This window comes from Diceros bicornis, chromosome 37, assembly GCF_020826845.1.
Source record: "Diceros bicornis minor isolate mBicDic1 chromosome 37, mDicBic1.mat.cur, whole genome shotgun sequence".
Lineage (NCBI taxonomy): Eukaryota > Metazoa > Chordata > Mammalia > Perissodactyla > Rhinocerotidae > Diceros > Diceros bicornis.
The window spans coordinates 26,427,345-26,447,814 of record NC_080776.1 but is presented as its reverse complement, the minus strand read 5'-3'; the positions used below and the strand labels follow the sequence as shown (position 1 = coordinate 26,447,814).

The following is a 20,470-nucleotide window of genomic DNA, read 5'->3' as shown; positions in this document are numbered from 1 at the left end:
GGCAGGTAGAGGAAGGTTGTTCATCCCTCCCAGGTGCCCTGGGTGAAGGAAGGGTGGTTTCCACTGGGAAGTTCTAGCACCCTCACCCCAGCCTCCCTCCAGGTGTGAACCCAGTGATGATCGTTGTGTAAATGCTGTTCTTGTACATGCCGAATGCACTCTGTTCCTGAGAAGTCAGGAAGGTAGAATTTTGAACTATCATTCCGTCCTTTATTATCAGAGGACCCAAATGAGCCATGTTTGCTGAAAAGTGGAGCGAGGCATTTCCCTGGGCTGATTTCGGGGGCGCTGGTCTCCCCAGGGGGGCATGGGCCCTTTTGCTCACAGGCCTAGTCATGAATGCAGCTTGCTCACCATTCACATAAACCCCCGTTCTCAATTGTTTGTTTGTCATTGACTTGCTTTCTTTTACAAACTAGTTTTGCCGTAGAGGGAAGCTTCCTCTTCCTCAAACAGCGTACTGCTTAGTTTTACTCTTTTGAGCTTTTTAAAAGTGGTATTGTACCAAAAGTCTTCTGCAGCTTGCCTTTTTACTCAGTATTGTTTCTCGTATTCATTCACATCGTCCTGTTTCGCTGCTGAAGACACCGACACATTCTGAACATCCCACAGTGTATCTGTTGGTGGCTGTTTCCAGTTAATCCTGCTGTACTGAATGTTCTCACACATTCTCCCTGTGCACATGTGCAGGAAGTTTTCAGGTCTGGATGTGCCTGGGAGTGGAATTGCTGAGTCGTAGAACCAAGGTTCAGCTTCATAAGAGAAAGCTGGTGGTTTTCCCAAAGGTCCATTCTCATTTACTGCTGACTGCCCCGTGCCCGCTGCCTGTAGCCTCTCCAACCCTTGGTAACCTCACAATGCGTGAGTGTAAACCAGGACCTCATGGGGGTCTGATGGACTTTCCTGATTACTAATATGGTCCAGCATTTTAGCCCATTTTTTTCCTGCCATTCGGAGCCTTCTTCTCTGAAAAGCCTATTTATATCTCTTGCCATTTTTTTTTTGGTCTTTTTTGTACTGATTTATAGGAGTTTATATTATAGGTACAAGTCCTTTGTCAAGTACTTTGTCAGTTATATATAATGTTGACCATCTTCTCCAGGACTCAGTCTTTCACTTTTAAGTAATGTGTAATGAGCATTACATTACTTAATGTAAATGTAGTCAAACTGGACAGGTTTGTCTTTTGTGGTAATCATTCTTTGCATCTTGAGTTTTTCTTTCCAAGGTCTCGAGCATATTTTCCAATAGCATCTTCTACAAGTTTTTAAATTTTGCCTTTCACATTTGAGTCTTCATGTGGGTGGAATTAATTTTGGCCTATGGTGTGAATAGGGATGAATTCCATCTTCCTTCCATAAGAGTAAACATTACTCTACCGTTTCCATAGTTACCTGCAGAGGACGCCTTACTGCTTTCTTCAGGAGCCTTGACTGCTCTTGGGTTTATTCTCCCATGTAGTTTGAGAATCAGCTTGTCAAGTTCATGAAATGCTCTGCATTGGGTCTGTAGAGCAGTTTGGGGAGAGCCGATACCTTTATCATGGTAATTCTTCTTGTGCTTGAATATGGTCTGTCTCCATTTATTTCAGTCACTTGAAATATCTGTCAGCAGTCTTTTATAACTTTTATCTGTAAAGGTCTCTCTTATCTTGTGTTAGATTTAATTTTTGGTACTTTTTTTTTTAATGTTAGGTTTTCTACTTGTTGTGTTATATTGAAACTCAGTTAGTTTTTTTATATTGCCCTTGTTAAGTGTCCTCTAGTTCTATTATCTTCTCTGTAATTCTTTTTTTTTGATGGAGGGAATTCTGTATTGGCAATCACAGAGTTTGTGAATCGTGGCTGTTTTTTCTTCCCTTTTTGCCCCATCAGCTGGCTCCTCTGGGATGGTATTGGCTAGAATCTTGTCTTGTTCAAGCTTCACCATTAAAAGCAATATTTGCTGTGGCTTTTTTATAGATACCCTTTTTCAGGTTAAAGAAATTCTCTTTTGTTCCTAGTTTACTAAGAGCTTTTGTAATGAATAGTTGTTGGATTTTATAATATGCTTGTTTTCATTATTAATGTAGTGAATTACATTTATGGATGTTCTATATAGATCTTGCACTTCTCATTGTAAAATACCACTTATTTTGGTCTGTTATCTTTTTTATAGACTGCGAGATTAAGCCTGCTAATAATTCATTTGGGAGTTTTGTGGCTGTATTCATGAGCGGGACTGTAATTTTTCTTTTTATGCTGTCTTTGTCTGGTTTTGGTAACAAAGTTTTATACTAGCCTCGTAGAATGAGCTCAGAGGTGCTCTTTATTCTTCTCTTCTCTATAAGGTTTTGTTTAAAATTGAGTGATCAGCTAGTTGAAAGTTCGATAATACTGTCTCTAAAATCTTTGTGGGAAGATTGGAAAGTATTGAATCAATTTAGTTTCTGATTACAAGGTTTCTGTTTTCTATTTGTTGTCAGCTTTGGAAAGTTATATTTTTCTAGAAATGTGTCTATTTTATTTGAGCATTAAAACTGATTGGCCTAAATTTGTTCATTGTGTTTTCTTGTATTTTCAATTTCTGCCATATCTCGTTAGCTGACCTCTTTAATTCCTAATATTTTAAATTTGTGCTTGTCTCTCGTTTTCTAAATCACTCTCACCAGAATGTTGTCTATTTTATTGGTCTTTTCAAAGAACAAATTCTTTATTGCATTGGTATGTATGAATGTTTGGAATGACTATTTTCCATTTCATTTGTATATTTATTATCTCCTTCCACCTGTTTTCCTCGGATTTCTTCTAATGTTTTTCTAACTTCTTTTTTGTGTGTGTGTGAGGTAGATCAGCCCTGAGCTAACATCCGTGCTAATCCTCCTCTTTTTTTTTTTTTTTTTTGCTGAAGAAGACTGGCTCTGAGCTAACATCTATTGCCAATCCTCCTCCTTTTTTTCCCCCAAAGCCCCAGTAGATAGTTGTATGTCATAGTTGCACATCATTCTAGTTGCCGTATGTGGGACTTGGCCTCAGCATGGCCGGAGAAGCAGTGCGTCGGTGCGCGCCCGGGATCTGAACCTGGGCCACCAGCAGCGGAGCACTCGCACTCAACCACTAAGCCATGGGGCCGGCCCTGTTTTTCTAACTTCTTAAAGATATACCTAGCTTATTAATTTGTATTCTTATTATTGTCAGATATAAGCATTTAAGGCTATCAGTTTTCCTCTGAGTACCATAAGAGCAGAGCCTTGCAAATTATTATATGTACTTTTTTCATTATCTTTCCATATTAATTATTATTATTATTTTTGGTGAGGAAGATTGGCCCTGAGCAAACATCTGTTGCCAATCTTCTTTTTGCTTGAGGAAGATTGGTGCTGAGCTAACATCTGTGCCAGTCTTCTGCTATTTTGTATGTGGGGTGCTACCACAGCATGGCTTGATGAGCAGTGTGTAGGTCTGCACCCGGGATCCGAACCTATGTAACCCAGGCCACTGAAGTGGAGCACTTAAGCACTACACCATGGGGCTGGCCTCTATTCTAATTATTTTTAAGTGGTTGTTATGATTTCTTCTTCGACCCATTAGACATTTAGAAATGTAATTTTAAAAAAATTTTTAACTTTGTATCATAGAAAATTTTTGACACATTAAGAAGGGAGAAAATAGTAGAAGATTCCCGCATGTCGTGGTCAGCCAGCTTGGGCAGTGTCAGGTCGTGTCCAGCTGCATGTTGTCTGTGCCCGTGCTCACTCCCACCTCCACCCTTGCAGTCATTTTGAATCAAATCCCACTCGTATCATTTCATCTGTAACGGATACTGTTCCAGTGCCTGTATCTCCAAAAGGTGGGGGCTCATTTGGTTTTAAACATAAGTTCCACGCCATTTTCATATTTAGACAGAGGAACAATTTTCTTATTTTATCAGATATTCACCCAGTGTTGATCTGTCCCTGATGGTGTTAGAAACTTTTTTTTTTTTTTTAGCTTATTGTTTGACTTAGGGTCCAGTCAGTGTTCATACATGGTGACTGGTGTGTCTCCTAAAGTCTCCAGGGAACCTGTAGGTTTTTCCTCCTTTTTATTATTATTATTTTTTGACCCTTGCAGTTCATCTTTGAAGATGCTGGGTTGTTTGTCCTGTAGAGTTTTCCCTTGTTCTAAATTTTGCTTGGTTTCATCCCAGTCTTGTCATGTAAAAGGGACCTCTGTTGCCTGGGTGTCGTGTAAATTGGTAGTCAGATCTAGAGGTCTGATCAGATTCAAGTGTCATTGTTTTTGGCAAAACTTTATAGATGCACTGTCACTTCCATCGGGAGGTACCCCACTGTGTGTGTGTGTGTGTGTGTGTGTGGTTAGCAGCCGTATTTCTTTTTCCTCCTTAAAATTTTGTTTGATTCCCCCTCCCCACCTTACCCAATTTGGAAGTCATATACTCTGTTTCTAGCAGTTAAGCGTGAAACGTTACTCTTCGAACTTAAATGTCTGAAGTCGTATTTTCTGCCTCAGGCTCCACAGCTGTGTGGGGGTCATAGGACTCTCCAGCTCTCATGACCCCTTCCCACTTGCCTCCCTGCAATCTTTCCATTGTCTTTGGTTTAACTCTACAAGTGGATGTGGTTATTCTTCTTCCTATCTTGTTTAGGAAATGTTTGTTTGGACTTATCTTCTGTTTGTCAGTTTCTCTGCTCACCTTTTCTTCCTGCCTCCCAGACTTTCTTGGGCTTTCTCCTTACCTGAAGGCTTGTCAGTGAGTTGTAACCTGGCACATATCTATATATATTCCACGTTCATTCTTGAAAGACAGTTTCCCTGGACGCATAACTCTAGCCTGACGAGTGTGTTCTCTTGGTGCTGAGAGACAGCTCACTGTTTTCTGGCTGTGACTGCCTGTCCCTTGTGGGGCAACCTCACTCCACCTGTTTTTGGTTTCTGCAGTTCTGCTTTGAAATTGTCTTGATTTGTTTTTTGTTTTCTCCTGCATGGTTGTGCTTTCTGTGTCTGCAGATTCATGTCTTCTACCAGTTCTGGAAAATTCTCAGCCATGCCTCTGCAGATATTGCCTCCGCAGAGGTCTGACCTAAGTTGAAGTTCACGCTTGGGAGCACACACTCTGGAACCCGACCTCCAGGACTGAAACACAGGCCCTGACCCTCCTTGGCTGGGTGGCAGGAAGGCCAGGCGGCAGGGTTACTGACTCATTTCAGGGGATGGTGTGGAGACAGACGGGCTGGAAGATGGGGAGTCTCAGCAGTCAGCGTGGGGGCCCAGTGGGGGGTGGTGAGAAGGGAGAGGAGCAGGGGCATCATTAGAAACGATGACTTCAGATGTACACAGAAATGTTAAGATAGCCAAAATTCTGCTCCATTGTCTTAATTCTTTTCCCTTTGTTCTCCTGTACTGCAAAGGGCTTTTTATTTCTTTCAGGAAGGGAGAGAAAGAGGGAGAGAGAGATCTGACCTAAACTCCTAGGCACTGCTGTAGGGTCAGCACCCAGCCTGAGGAAATGACAGCCAGTGTCTGTTTCTCCCTCTGCTTCAGAAACTAAGTGGACTTGCATTTCCTTGGTGCCTTGTAAAGCTAGTGTTTCTGGGTCCTGTTCCTATCACCTGAAGTTGACAGTTCCTTTTTGGTCCCCCGTCTGTCAGTTCTCAGGGACCCCTCACCTGTGCTGCTGTGAATACAGCCATTTGCCAAGCAGGAGGCCTGGGTCAGGGCATGGGGGCAGGGCCACCAGCCGCCTGATGCGTTGTGTTGAGTAGGGGCAGCCATCAGAGGTGGTCTTGGCTGGGAGGTGGGCTGCTTGGGATTTGTCTGTATTCCTGGGACTTGGAAGTGATGCGCAGATCTGGTCACGATGCTGCCCCCGTGAGGTCATAGCTAGAGATGACGGTGGGTGGGCTGCCATCTTATCCTTCCTTGCCCACATCTGTGCATCTATCCTCCAAGCAGTAACCACACCGCCTTTTAAAGAAGATGGTCCTGATACGGTCAACCTCAATCTGTTTCTTTATAAAACCCCAAGTCTATTTCAGTTAACGGAGTTTTCACCCGAAAACCCAAACAGCCTGTATTGATTTGTAATTCTAGGAGAGGGAGGTGATGCTGCTGGTCCTTCCTTCTGGGATCCTGAAAGTGTAATCCCTCGTTATTGTGTTTTCCAATCAGACTTCTTCACTTCTGGTTAAAGTACAAAAAGGAATTTTCCAAAATCTGAGCATGGTCAGCCATGTTTTTATCCTTGACTCCTGTATGAACCTACAGTTGATTTTGCTGGAAATAACTTGATGATTACAAAGGGAAGTTCCTGCTCACGTGAAAAGCAGGATTATCCTCCTTCGGGTGCTCACCACTGCTGCCATCCCCGCCTGCCAGTGAAGTGTGCTTCCTTCAGACAGTGAAATTCCCCCAGGCCCGTCTGTGTTCGCTTGGAGGGCGGCGGAGTCTATCGGGTGTTGGGAATCTTCTGGGCTCTGCTACTGTGAAAGAAAGGGTTCCAGCGCTCTGTGCTTGCCGATCCGACCCCAGATACCAGGCTGGGACGTTCTCTTCTCGTCTCGTCTCTTCTCGTTCTGACTTGTTGAGGTCATGGAAGGCTGTGCTTCTAGAAGCTCCTGGAAGCTTCTGGAAGGCCGAGCTGCCTGAGGGGCTGGATGCTCCAGGGCAGTGCCTGCTGTCTTGAGGTCTGTAGAGTGGCTGGTGCCCATGAATGGATGAGAGCAGGGCTGGTTTGCTGGAATACTCGAGTCAGGGTGTGGGTTGACTTGCCCCTGCCCAGGTGGCTGTGGCCTGCCCTCTTCCTTGCAATTGTCTATAAGCTCTGCTCTCAGTTGTCAAACATGCAAACTGGCACCCTTCTTGGAATCACTCCCGGCATCCTGACCGCCAGGTTTCATCTTGCCGTATTCCCTCAGTGTAAAAAGCACTTTCCAGGTGCTTATGGGAACAGGGTTCAGGAGCACGTGAGGCAAGATTGGCTCAGTTCCGCCCACCTCTCCCAAATGCCCATTCTGCTGAGTCGGACACCCTGAGCAATTTTCTCTCCACATGTGCACAGCCCTCATGACGGATGACACTGGATTCAAGGGTGCATCCTGGTTCCAGGATGGACGCCGGGTCACACACACAGCTCCAGCGACGTGCCAGCACTTCTCACGTTAGCCCATGTTGCCCTACAACAAGCAGGCATCCTGTTGTTACCCTGATTAACAGAGGAAAAAGGAGGCCAGAGACCAGGGCGCCTTCTCCCAGGACACGGGCTGGATTTGAGCTCACACCAGACCCAGAGGCACGCTCCTATCATGCCCCGGGCTGCAGGTGCTAGCCTTGTCATCTCCTCATGCTGTGACCTCACATTGTGGACATTTGGACAGACTAGATCTCTCTACTGGATGTCCTGAGAGGTGACATCACAGCGGCCCCAGCCTAGATTTTTCTCATTAGATTTGCTTGGGAATACCGCCCTGTTGCCTGGAGCTGGTGACTGCACAACTGGTTTCCATGAATAGACTCCATCTCATGCTCTCATGTCTCCCACGTTGGTTTGCCAGGATGTAGACAGAGAGAGTACGCTTGTGGGGAAAACCCTTCCAGCAGCACTGCAGGTTTACCTTCTCCGCTAGAATGTTCTCTCTGGTGCTAGCGGACAACTCGGAGAAGCCCAGTAGGGACCTTGCAGCAGGGAGCAAAGCCATAGGAAGATCCTCACCAGCTGTGGGAAATCCCCCAGTTGGTGGCAGCTACTGTGGCTGAGTCCCATGCCTTATTAGTGTAGTGATGGATCTTAGACTTTCTGCCAGGGAGAAACATTCTGAAAACTTGTAGTTTGGGGAGGTGGTGCGAGTTGGATGGAGGTGAAAGCTGACTTAGGTAAATAAAGAAACAGTGGAGTAAAACATACACCTGGTGTTAATTGTAGCTTTTTATTTTTAGCAGTGAAAATGATATTTCAGCGCTTTTCCGCTTCCGTCTCTTGTGCTCAGCAGATTTGGCTGCACTTTTAAACCTGTCTTCCTGGTGCTGGTTCGTTGTGCAGACTCAGCCTGGCTGTGCCTGTGGGGCTGTTGTCTTGGCCTTGAGCAGAGCCTGCCTGATCCCATGGCTGCTCTGGCCCCAGGAGCTTTTGAGGAAAAGTAGAGAATTTATTCATGGAGAGCACTGAACTGCAGGGCACCCAAGCGAGCCAGTAATTACAGGGGGGACCCGGCCTTTGGTCAGGACCGAAACCAAAGCCGGAGCCATGAGGAGGAAGGCAAGGGGTCAGACAGGCCCACTGGGGGTGGGAAGTGCTCCTGTGGGTGTCTACACAAAGCTCTGGAGCAGGGGCTCTCGGGCTTTGGGGTGCCTGATCACTGAGCACCACTGGAGCCCCCAGAGACCCTGCTTGCCGCAGAGGGCCTGGGCCCAAAGTTGTTCCCAAGTCCCAGTGCTGCTGGCACCTCCCAGCCTGAGAGCCACCACCACGGGTGACCTGTGAGCCCCTGAGCTCCCCCCTCCCCCTCCACATTGTGCTTACGATAACCGATAACCAGGTTCCAGTTCTGGGTTTGCGTTTGCTGTGTGGCCTTGGGCAAGTTGCCTAGACTCTCTGCTCTTCAATTTCCCCACCTGTCAGACCCGGATGAGCTGGTATCACTCAGCATCGCTGGAGTTGTTTGTTTATACCTTAAATGAGTTAGCACATATAGAGCCTCAGGCCAGGGTCAGCCCCCAGGACCTGTGATCCCGTAGTGATGACCAGGAGGAGGAGGAGGACGGGGTGAGCCCACAGGACCTGTGATCCCATAGTGAGGAGGAGGAGGAGGAGGACAGGGCTGTGTGCCTGCCCGGGACATCCTCTCCTGCCTCCAGCTTAGAGTAAATGCTCTGCTCTGGTATATTTCTCCTTGATTTTGAAGAGTAATCAACTTCCTTCTTGTCTGGACGGCAGAAGCAGGAGGTAATCCAGGGCCTAAACACGTGTGCTGCCCCTTGATTTCTAGAACTGTGCAAAGAAATCACATGCACCGAAAACACAACTCAAAGGGGTATGTTTAAAATAATCTGACTATGATGCATATCTCTCCCTGCCCACACCAGCTTAAAAAAAAAAAGTCCCATAAATACATCTGTAAAATCTATAAATACCTCCATATATATTTATGTTTATTTCTTTACATTTTTATCTCAATTGAAAACAGAACAATAAACAGCTTCTTCTTGTGCCACAATCGTTTTAGTTTTTTAGCATAATTTGAATTATAGTGAATTGTTAACATAAGCTTATTTCTTTGGCATTGCATTTATACATCTAAATAAGGCAAAGAGAAAATATATATACTCATTTACATATGAATCTAAGGTAGAAGCCACTTACATTATATATATTTCCTACAGAATACTTTAAAATCTTTACATTAAAAAGTACTTCTGACTTGTACACCTCATCTTCCCCCGAGACACACACAATGTTAAATAAAATCATTGTAATTCAGTTAAGAACACCTTTTGGGAAAATGATGTTGCATATAAATGAGTATTTTGAATGTAACTTGATTATGACTGTTCAATCCTTTTGAATTATATTTTTAATAAGCTAGGCATTCCCAAGTTCCATGGCAAGATGGCAGATTGAACACATGTATCTAATTTCGCTCACTGCTGAAATTCACAAAAACTCCAGTCAAGATATATGTCATAAGCAGTGGTCACTCCGCACCCAGACTGTGGTCTCTAAATACTGTTTCCCACTGAAGGGACCCAGTTCTCCTTGGAGAAACTTCTTGATTCCATGTGGGGATCAAAAAATGCCCAAGAAGAGCCCAGAACATCTTGTCACAGCAGACCAGAGGGCTGTTCCCAGAGACCACTAGTGGGTTTCAAAGCGGCTGGGGAGGCAACCTGAAGGGCTCCCAGTGTTTGATGGGGGACCATTTGAGTGTTAGAACAGAACTACAGTGGACTCAGTTCATTATGGTCTTGAAAAAACAAAACCCTCCTCATTGCTCACATACGGAGGCTGCTGGGGGACCAACTCATTATTTTTAAGAATTGGCAAATAAAAGAAGAGAGTAAAGCACTTGCCCTGCCTTTCTTCTAGAAACTGTTTGTCAGAGTAACAAGCTAGTTGATTTGGGATCCTTTCTCATTATAGAAATGGTCTAGCTAGCAAACCAAGAGGGGATGATGGAACTAGAAAGGCACTCTTGGCAACCCTGATGACATCATCTAGGCAACGATCACTGTCAGCTGCTAAAAACACAAAAAAAAGCCATGGAGAGAGCAGGAGCTCCCTGAGGAAGTACAGAACTGCTCCTAGGAAGGTGGTCTTGCTGGAAATAAGGCCTCCAGAGTCCACTCCCAGTTTACAGCAAATACCAAGACAGCGGTGCTCGTGTGCACCCCAGGTACGGTCAGCAAAATACAGACATGCAGACTCCACGGGACAGATGACCAGTGTCTTCAGCCCATAAATTGGAGGGGGTGCAGAGGCAAGGGAGAAGAAGGGGGGAACCTTTAGATTAGAAAGAATTTGAGAGATGTCAGTCAATTGCAATGTATGGACCTTATTTGGGTCTTGATTTGAATAAAGTTTAAAAAACGTGTATGAGACTCCCTAAAAAATGGGAACACTTTCTCGCTCTTTGATAATATCATGGCATTGTTGTTAATCTATTTGGGTATGTTGATGGTACTTGATTACGTTTTTTAAAAGCGGGATGTGATGGCTGGTCTGCTTTAGTATAAGCTAGAAGGTAGGGCTGTGGGCGGGCGTAGAGAAGAGATGAGATTGGCCATGAGTTGACAGTTATTGGAACTGGGTGATGGCTCCATGGGAGTCGATTATACTATTCCCTCTGCCTTTGTGTATTTTTGAAATTTTCTGTAAAAAATACAAATATATATTCCAGAGAAAGGTCATAAGCTCACAAAAATGAGAACAGAAGAGGAAATAACATCAACAACAGTCTAGAAGTTGGAAAGCAGATGCATAAGTCACAACTTATTTGGCAGACCAGAAAAAAACCAGAGACCAACCGTGGGTGAAGCCAAGAACCCCCCAGATCAATGCCGCCATCCCACCATCCTCACAGAGCAGCCCCATTCCCTCTGGAACAGGAATGAAAAGAGAATGGGCCAAGACAGAGGGGAGCATAGAAGCGGACCAGGTAGACCCCTAACGACCTGCCCTGCTGTGCCGCCTGACCGAGTCCCCCCACCAGGTGGGGGTACTGGAGGTTTTTTCCTCTGGAGAATATAATCCAGACGCCCGGGCCTGGGACTGTGCAGGAACAGGGGCACAAGTTACAATGTTCTTGATGAGACCAAGTGCAGAGACCCTCACTCAGTACCCTGAAGGCTCAGCCTTCCCCTCCTGGCTGAGATGGGAAGGCTCCTCCTCTCTGGGGAAGTGTGCCAGCCTAAGCAGGGAGTCCTGTGGGTACTGAGCCTCGGGTGTCCTGAGTAGTACTAGCTGCACGCGCCCTCCAGTGAAGCTCGGCATTGAGAATCCCACTCCACCCACAGCTTCCAGTGAGGCCCCACGCCTCCACTCTCGCTCAGGGACACGTCCTGGGGTTGCCCAGCACCCGCCAGTGCTCCAGCCGGGATGATAGAAGCAAAACAAACAACTTGGAGGAAACAAGAGACCATGCAGAGAAAAGAAGCTCTTAATAAGTCATCCTTGCTGTCCTCAGAGATTAGAGAAGATACTTTGTTCACTAAATAAGAACAGGACAGCATAAGAAAGGACGTTCAGGGGCCTTGTTCTCTGCATGTGGCTCTTTGATTTGTCAGTTAAAAATATAATAGCAGAAATTATGCAAAACTTAGTGAAAAGGTTAGATTATACATTTAAGGAAATCTCATCTAAAGTTGAGCATAAGACAAAGAAAAGGAAAATAGGAGAGAATGAAAAAGAAAATTAGAGGATCCTTCCAGGAGACTTACCACCCACCACTTAGAAGTTTCAGAAGGAGAAAACAGAAAAAAGGAAATCATCAACAAAGTAATTGTAGGAAATGCCCCACAGCTGGAAGACAGGAGCGGCCACAGTGAACGGGCCGCCTGAGTGCCCGACAGTGGATGAAGGAAGATCCTCCCCAAGCCATATAATTTTGAAATTTCAGAACACTGGGAACAAGGAGAAGATCTTACCAACATCCGGAGAGAAAAAGCAAGTGACGGTCAAAGGATCCAGAAATTGGAACAGCTTCACATCTTCAATATCAGTATCGGGAGCGAGAAGCCCCTAAAGCGGTGCCTTCGCGATCCTCAAGGAAATGATTTTCAAGCTGGAATTCTGTATGCAGCCAAAGTAGCAGTACATTGAGAGGAAAATAAATACATTCTTGGACAAGCAGAATTTACTTCCCATGCTTTCTTTTTCAAGACACGTTTGGAGTTCCTGCAGAACAAGAGAATGAACCAAGGAAGGAGATGAGTGGGATGGAGGAATCGGGCCATCTACTCCAGGGCAGAGACAAAGGGGATCCCCTGGAGGAGGAGGCTGCCCCAAGATGGAGCTGTGCAGGAGACACTGGGCCACCAGGCTGGGCTGGAGCTCTTTGCTTCTGGGGCAGGTGTGTGGAGGGAGGGCTGGCCCCCAAGCTGCCTGTGCAATGTGCCGTCCCCTTGCCCTGCGGACAGAAGCCAGTGAGCCTGCCCCAGACTCTTCTTTGTTGTTGAGCTTTCTGGACCATGTTGTCCCTCTTCTCCTCCCTACCCTACCGCCTCACTCACCTGAGGACGCACGTTTTTCCACGGGGCCTTCTGCGTGCCTCACACCTGAGGACTGCAGGGGGGCCATAGTGGATGTAGAAGCAGGATGCAGGGCTGTGTGGTCCACATGATTGCCCTCTCTGATGCCGCAGTGGGAGTGGCCCTTGGTTTCCCAGGGGTCACTCTTGTCAACTGTACATCCGTAGATGTTATCACCCTAAAGGAAACAAGGGGATGCTTAATGAAGCCAGAACATTGGTAGGGGCATATGGTTTGGAGGGCACAGAGAGTGATGCCCAGCTCCTTCATGAGGAGGTGGTTCTCTTAATTACTCTTCTTTTACCTTAACATACGTGTACTTCAGTGTGTGTGACACATTTCACAATAAAAGATGAAAACATTTTTAAATAAGTTATGCATTTCTAATATACCCTCTCTGTCTTTTTCCCTCCCTTCCCCGCCCCCCCTTCCAGTCTCTCTCCCTCGCTCACACACAGGGAAAATGTCAGTGTCAGAGGAAATCGTGGTTACATAGTTGAAATATCTATTATTTTTCCCTAGATTTGAATGAGTCATTCTTTACTTGAACAGACCCTAAACTTTGGCTGTATTTCTAAAGAATAGTGCCTCTCTTTATTGCAAATCTATATGATGGCATGAAATGGTGTTGTGAAGGAGGACCTAACCCATGTAATGGAAAATTAGTGTCCTTTTTTATGATCGTTTATTAAAAAAAATAGACAGAGACTAACAGATTTTTTCTGTTTGTGATTGAGAACTTGTAATTCACAGCACAGCCTTGCCATTTCTTATTGAAACTCTGAATATAGTCTTTGTGCTTGGACTAACGTCATGAGTCTGATTGTATTAATATGTTTCTCAAGGCACAACCTATAAAAGCAATTTTCTGCTCTACCATAAAATATTCATGAGAATACAGGCTTTTTTGTTTTGATGCTGCATTCTTTAAGTAGAAAAGGTTTTATTGTTTTCTTCAGGGCGCTTTGGGTCAAAAGCACTAGCAGCTTCTGTTGGGAACTCATGGCATTTCAAATAGTTTTTGATACCAAAATAGTACAAGTCATGTTTGACGCACCCGCCAGCAGCTGGAATGAATGGGGACTGTGGTTCTGATCTCCGCAGCTGGTGTGCAGGGCAGGGCCTGGAGACAGTGTCGGCCACTGCCCCCACCCACCTGGCTTCCCAGTGTTGAGCATATTAGAAGTGGGAAGGCAGCATTTCTCAGGGGGCCCTTGCGTGGGTCTCCTTGCTCCGTGAAGTTTCAAATGCTTGTTTTTGGGTCTATCTGTGAATGCAGCATTGTTTTCAGGGGTGACGAAATGGCAGTAGTTGGTTATGGTATATATGACGTGGGTAACGTATAGCTTTTCATTCTCTTTGCTCTGCTTTTAACTTTAGCAGAAGAATGAAGTTTTATGTGATACCACAAAATGGTAAATGAGGCAGGACTTCCATCCCTTTCTAACACTTGGAGAACATGATGACGTTGTGCTGGAGATAGCATTTGCTGGAGACAGCATTTGCTCATCAACTTTGGCACCCACATATGCCTTCTGTCTATGCACCCCAGGCAGGAGGGGGTGCTTCTACAGGTCTCCTGGCCATTTCTGCAGACCCTTCACCTGGACCCATCCACTCTTGGGTGTCTGTGGAATGACTAACCAGGGCTTCCAGGCAGTGTTGTCTTATAAGATTCCCTGTGATTCCAGGCCCAGGAGAATCTGAGAAAAGTTTGAGTAAACAAACTGAACCACACTGGCGTGTGGTGGGTATGCACAGCCTGCCTCACCCCGTTACTCAGAAGGAGCCATTGAAACAGCCCAGCCTGGCCAGCAGCTGAGCCGCTGCTTCTACCTGCAGCATCCTCCCCGAGGCCACCACCCTCTTCTCTGTCAGCCCCCAGAACCCTGCTGCCGGCCCCTCTGGGTCTGAGGCCCGCCTCCCCCTCGCTGCCCAGGGAGGGCAGCACCCCGCCCGGGCCTGCGGGGACTCCAGGATTTACAGATGCAGGCCTGCTCTCTGAGCGGGGATCCGGGCTCCTCCTCTCCCTCAGTGTCCCCACCACCCTCCACTTACACCGGGACCCCTGGGTCCTTGCTCACGCTGCCACTTCCATCTCGGGGAGATACAGCCCCTGTGTGGACCCTCCCAGGGCCTTCCATCAGCCCCACTGGCCTCTCCTCTCTGGTGTCCCACGTGGGCCTGCTCCAGGCTGGACAGGCAACTGTCCCCAGCATCCAGCACAGAGCAGAGGCCCTGCGTATTTCTTCAGTAAGTGGAAGTGTGTGTAGAAACGTTTGGCCCATCATATTTTTGAAGTTAATAAAAAGGATACCTTAAAGGTTGTCTTATGTGCAGCATTTAAAGAGATTAACTACTAGACATTTCTGATGGTCTCCCTGACCCCCATCTATGAAAAATTAGAAATAGGAGAGAATATGCTAAAATGAGCAGCAGATGGGTCTTCTTCTGCCCAGCATCTTAGGGATGGCCTTGCGCAAGATCTTAGGTCACCATGGCACATCTTATAAGTGGGGGGTCACACCTGGCCCCACCCGCTGTGGAGCAAACGAGGTGATACAGCTTACGAAATACAGGGCAATAAGATTATTTCATGAATTCCCTGTGCTTATTTACTTAAGCTAAAATATCACTGCTTAACCAGACAAACGAGTATGAGAGAGAGACCTTATAGGCTAATCTCACCCGCGAACGTGACTCAGACGTTCTCAATAAAACAGTCGCGGGCTAAATCCATCTGTGACTGGGTGTGTAGAACTCAGCGAGTCAGGCTTATCCTTAGAGAGCAAAGGCAGACCGGCCGAGGAGTCTGTTAAGTAACTCACCTGTGATCTCTGAAGTAAATGAGCAGGTTCACAGGTTAATGGAGACGCTGTGATGCACCCGTGGATGCAGCTAGAAAGAGGACTGGAGGACCTGGTGCTCATTCCCAGGGGCGATGTTTTTAGGAAGCGTCAGCGGTGTCGTGCTGTGAAAGCAGGGTAACATACCCCCTCCTTGGGAAAGGAAAACGTGAACCGAATTTCCTTTAAGAAGTCGAGTCACTTTCTCTTTTTCTTCTCTCTGAGGTTGTGTACTGAGCTCTCTTCCCTCTGCTCTGTAATACTTTATTCCTTAAGAGAAAGTCTGAAGCAAATATTGAGGTTTTATAAAACTGGTGTTATTTACACAGTTTTCCCATTTTTGTATATTTCATAATAAAAATGATCAAAAAAAGAAATGAAATTAATGAAATCCAGCCTTGACCAGCTTGTGGGGGGGGGGGATACTACCCTTCCTGTCCTGTTCATGAAAACACAGTTTGTGTAGATTTTTCTCACGTAAATGTCAAATAAAAACCTCTTAATATGTCAAGGCTGATACCCAATTAGAAAAAAAATAAGTACATTTAAAAAGTTGAGGGCCGGCCCCATGGCTTAGCGGTTAAGTGTAAGCGCTCCGCTGCTGGCGGCCTGGGTTCGGATCCCAGGCACACACCGACACACCACTTCTCCGGCCATGCTGAGGCCGTGTCCCACATACAGCAACTAGAAGGATGTGCAGCTGTGACATACAACTATCTACTGGGGCTTGGGGGGCGGGGGGAGAATAAATAAATAAATAAATAAATAAATAAAATCTTTAAAAAGTTGAGGGTTGCACTTCACTGATTTGGGGAAGAAACAGAAGAGAAACAATCAGCTATTATTTATTCTGTGCTTGTTGGTGCTTAAAAGAGAGGAGAATTAGATATTTTCTTAAAATGATCAATTATGAGAATTTTCCGATTGCCTCCTGGGCGGTTCTGTCTCTTTCTCCACTGCCTGTGGCCCAGGGCCCAGGCATGCCTTGCCTTACAGCTGCTCTAGGCTCTGGGCCTCCATCAGCCAGCCCTGGGCGCTTCAGATGGGAAGAAGCCAAGGATTGGCTGCGAGTCCTGAGGAGGGAAAGATGGTGACAAGGAGCCAGAGAGCCCCATGTCCCAGGCACCGCTCTGTCCCAGGCCAGGCAGTGTCCTGGCCTCTGCCTACATGAGGTGTGCCCTGCAGGCATGATGGCCACATTTCAGTCAAGGACAGGGCCTCAGTGAGGCCAGGTGACTGTGTTGGCTCAGGGCTTAGAACCCAGGGTTTCTGCCAGAGCCGGCCTCAGCCTCAGAAGCAGCGTTTCCCAGCTTTGCTTCGTAGGACGGCCAGCGTGAGACCTGCCACCTGGGCTTTGACTACAGAAATGCTCTGTCTCGAGAGGCGGTTCCACTTATGGGCCGTTTTACTGGAATCTATGGGCTGTGGGCTGTGGAGCACAGACTTCCTGAGGAACGGAGTTATGTTTGGGGTTGGAGGGCCCTGTGATCTGCGCATCAGGTCCTCGGGCATGTGGGTGGGCCACTCTTAGGGAGACGCTGGGACAAGGTCAAGTGGATAAGATGGCCTGACTGCAGGGGGTCCGGGCAGAGATGGTCCTAAAGGTGAGGAGCTGGTCCTTGGTGGCCCTCGCCTGTTGAGTTCGGGCTCCCATCTGAGCCTTGCCCCACCCCCACCCCCCCGCCCCCCGGCCCCCAGGTCTGTTGTGTGTCAGTTGACGAAGAAGTGAGCCCAGAGCAGGTTGTAGGGGGAGCTTTCTGGAAGGAACGGGAGAGCCCCTGGGCCTCTGTCGTGGGTTCTGTGGGAGGAGCTCAGGCTGGCTGTACTCTCACCTCAACTCTTCATGGGATTTTATGAGCAGAGCCTGAGGGAGTATCCACCACATGTTTGAGAAGCCCCACAGCTATGTCCCTGGGCCGCGCTGGAGGCGACGGTGGCTTACAGCGAAGGCCTGCGTGCACCCAAGTACTTCTCACAAGTAAACCTGCCGTAAAGGGAGTTATTTTGTGATATCCATGATTTAAAACTTTCTCTCTGCACTCCTTTTCTCACTTTAATTTGGTATTGATTTGTAAGCAGTAAGATTGATTTACCTTCTGTTTCTAATCAAAATCACTTGTAGCTTGTGTTCGGCAGTACATTAGTACAGTGCAGGAGACCCGTTCCTTTGTGAATTAGTGCAGTGAAGGAGACCTGTTCCTCCGTGAGTTCCCCTGATGAGTGTGCTGGTGCAGGCGAGCCGGGAGCAGTTTATTGGCTGCAGTCGGTAAACATGTTTTCCGAGAGGGCGCTCACTTCACCATGGAAACGGGCTCTCCGTCCTGGGCGTCTTTCTGGACCACTTCAGTGGCACACACTGTTCTGTGGTTCATGCACAAACTCTTCAGTGGCTTCATGAACAAGAAGAAGAAAAGTGCAGGCCAGTTCGCTCTCTCATTGGTGTTTAGTTCTCTTCAGGGCTGTTGTGTTTCTTTTTCTCTTTGTGGACTTTCAAAAATGATGTCAGAAAGGGCATTTGGCCTGCCGCAGGGTCCTTTGAGAGAGCAGGGCCTCCCCTGTGGAGGGTGGGGGTGGAGGGAAGAGAGTTTGTGCAACTGTATATCCTGGTCTGACCTTCCACTGATATTTGCGCTGGAGGAATGGAACCCCTCACAGGCCTCCAGGTCCTGCTTTTTGAGCCTGTTGGGCATGACTGGCAGGAGGAGGCATCTGAAGTGTAAAATGTCCTTTAGCACATGGGCACCCCTTGACGGTTGCCGGTGGCTTTTTGGGAGGGACCGTGGAGCTTGGCCAGGGACACCATGCTGCTGCAGTAATGGTGCTTCTGTGCTGTGCTTTCTTTGCAGTGGACGTGGCCTCGGCGCTGCCTTTGCAAGTTGCCCCCCCGGCGGTGCCCATGGACCTCCGCCTGGACCACCAATTTTCACTGCCCGTGACGGAGCCCACCCTCCGGGAGCAGCAGCTGCAGCAGGAGCTCCTGGCCCTCAAGCAGAAGCAGCAGCTCCAGAGGCAGATCCTCATCGCCGAGTTCCAGAGGCAGCACGAGCAGCTCTCCCGGCAGCACGAGGCCCAGCTGCACGAGCACATAAAAGTAAGTCACGGCGTCCAGGAGGAGCTGCCCATCTCGGGATCCTGTGGAAATGGCATGCTCTTTGTAGCACCAAAATTCTCCTGCTAAGGATTGTTCCTAATAACTAGCTGTAACACTAGGATTTACATACACCTTGCTGTGCTGTTAATACCAAATTAGCGGACACCTGGGTGTCTGACAGTAGGCACTGGTTAAGTAAATTGTGGCTTTTGTGGTGGGAAACAGCACTTGAGAGTCCTGGTGTAGAAGTGTACTTAAAATAGGGAAAATACTTACCATCTAATTTCATCTACAAATATATGATGTATCTATAAATAGAAAAATTACCAGCCAGAAGCAGCATCAAAATATTACTTTATCTTTATACTTACTCTTTACAAGTATTTAATCTGATCTCAGATTTTAAAATTAAATACATTGGAAAGAAACATGTATTAGTGATATGTAATGAAGTTATATTATGCGATCGACAGACCAATTATGATGTCTGTGATCATAACTTGCTCTCACTGTATTTAGAACCATGTAGAGCAACACGGTCCAATTGAAATATACAGGGTATACTAAAATTATATAGGTAACTTTACATTTTGTAGTAGCCACCATAAAACAAAGCAAAAGAAAAGACAGATTGTGTAAGTTATTTATTGCTATGTAACAAATTACCCCACAGCTTAAAACAACAAACTTGTTATCTGATAGTTTCTGTGGGTCAGGAACCCAGGAGCTGCTTCGCTGGGTTGTGACTCAGGGTCTCTCGTGAGGCTGCGGTCAAGCTCTCAGGGCTGCAGTCTCATCTGAAGGGTTGACTGGGGCTGCAGGATCCCCTTCCGAGCTTACCACGTGGCTGTGGGCAGGAGGCCTCTGGTCCTCATCACGTGGGCCTCTCCCAACACAGCTTTCCCAGAGGGAACAATCCAAGAGACCAGGATCCAAGTGACCAAGATGGAAGCCTCAGTGTCTCCTTTGACCTAATCTTGGAAGTGACGTAACCCCTTCCCTGCCTTGTTCTACTGGTCACACAGACCGACCCCAGTACATCCCAGGAGGGGCCTAGACAAGGGGTGAACACCAGGAGGCAGGGGTCACTGGGGGCCATTGGGAGCCTGGCTACCAAAAGGTAAAATTAATCTTAATATATTTTATTTATTCTCATATTTCTACAATGTTATTTCAACGTGTAATCAGTATAAAAGTTCTGCTCGTGCTGAGTCTCGGTAAACCATTGCAGACCAGATGCGCAGAGCACCTCTCCACTTGGACGGGCTGCATTTCAGGTGCTCCATGGCCACCTGTGGTTAGTGGCTACTACACTGGACAGCACAGAGGTGGGGAATTAAAAGCCTACACCCTTGTGCTGCCTGATGCTTCCCAGACGCCCGTTCGAGAGACCTACACGGCCCATGGGTGGATGTCACTCAGCCCGCCTTGCTTCCTCAGGCTTTAGCCTGCACCCAGATGGCCGGTGCCCGCCGGTGCCCACCGGTGCCATGCAGAATAACTGGTGCATCCATCTGTTTCTGCCTCTGGCCAGGAATTCCATCATCTGCAGGATCCTGGTTACCCCTCCTTGTAGACGTAAAACACTTTGCTCAGTGTGTTCATTTAATAATCGTTGTTGAAAAGATGAGGGAGGGTAAATGTGCCAAGGCCGGTGGGATCAGTTCTATCTGTAGAATCATCAGCAGAATTGCTGAGCGAGGCTGCCCAGTGGTGTCATCTGGCTCAGCAAGCTGCATCACAGTGCCCAGTGGCTCCTGAGAGTGGGCCTGGAGGCAGCTCTGAGTCCACACTCACGGAACCACGTGTGAGCA

At 47.0% G+C, this 20,470-nt stretch overlaps 1 protein-coding gene across 5 annotated transcripts in view; it reads left to right on the top strand.

The window, feature by feature from the left end:
* Positions 1-20,470, top strand: part of HDAC4 (histone deacetylase 4) — a 338,393-nt gene that overhangs the window by 181,062 nt on the left and 136,861 nt on the right. For all 5 annotated transcript variants that reach the window (XM_058533322.1, XM_058533325.1, XM_058533323.1 and 2 more), the window contains exon 4: positions 18,412-18,656. In XM_058533322.1, the coding sequence (XP_058389305.1) occupies positions 18,412-18,656 (245 nt within the window). The remainder of the gene's footprint in view (positions 1-18,411; positions 18,657-20,470) is intronic.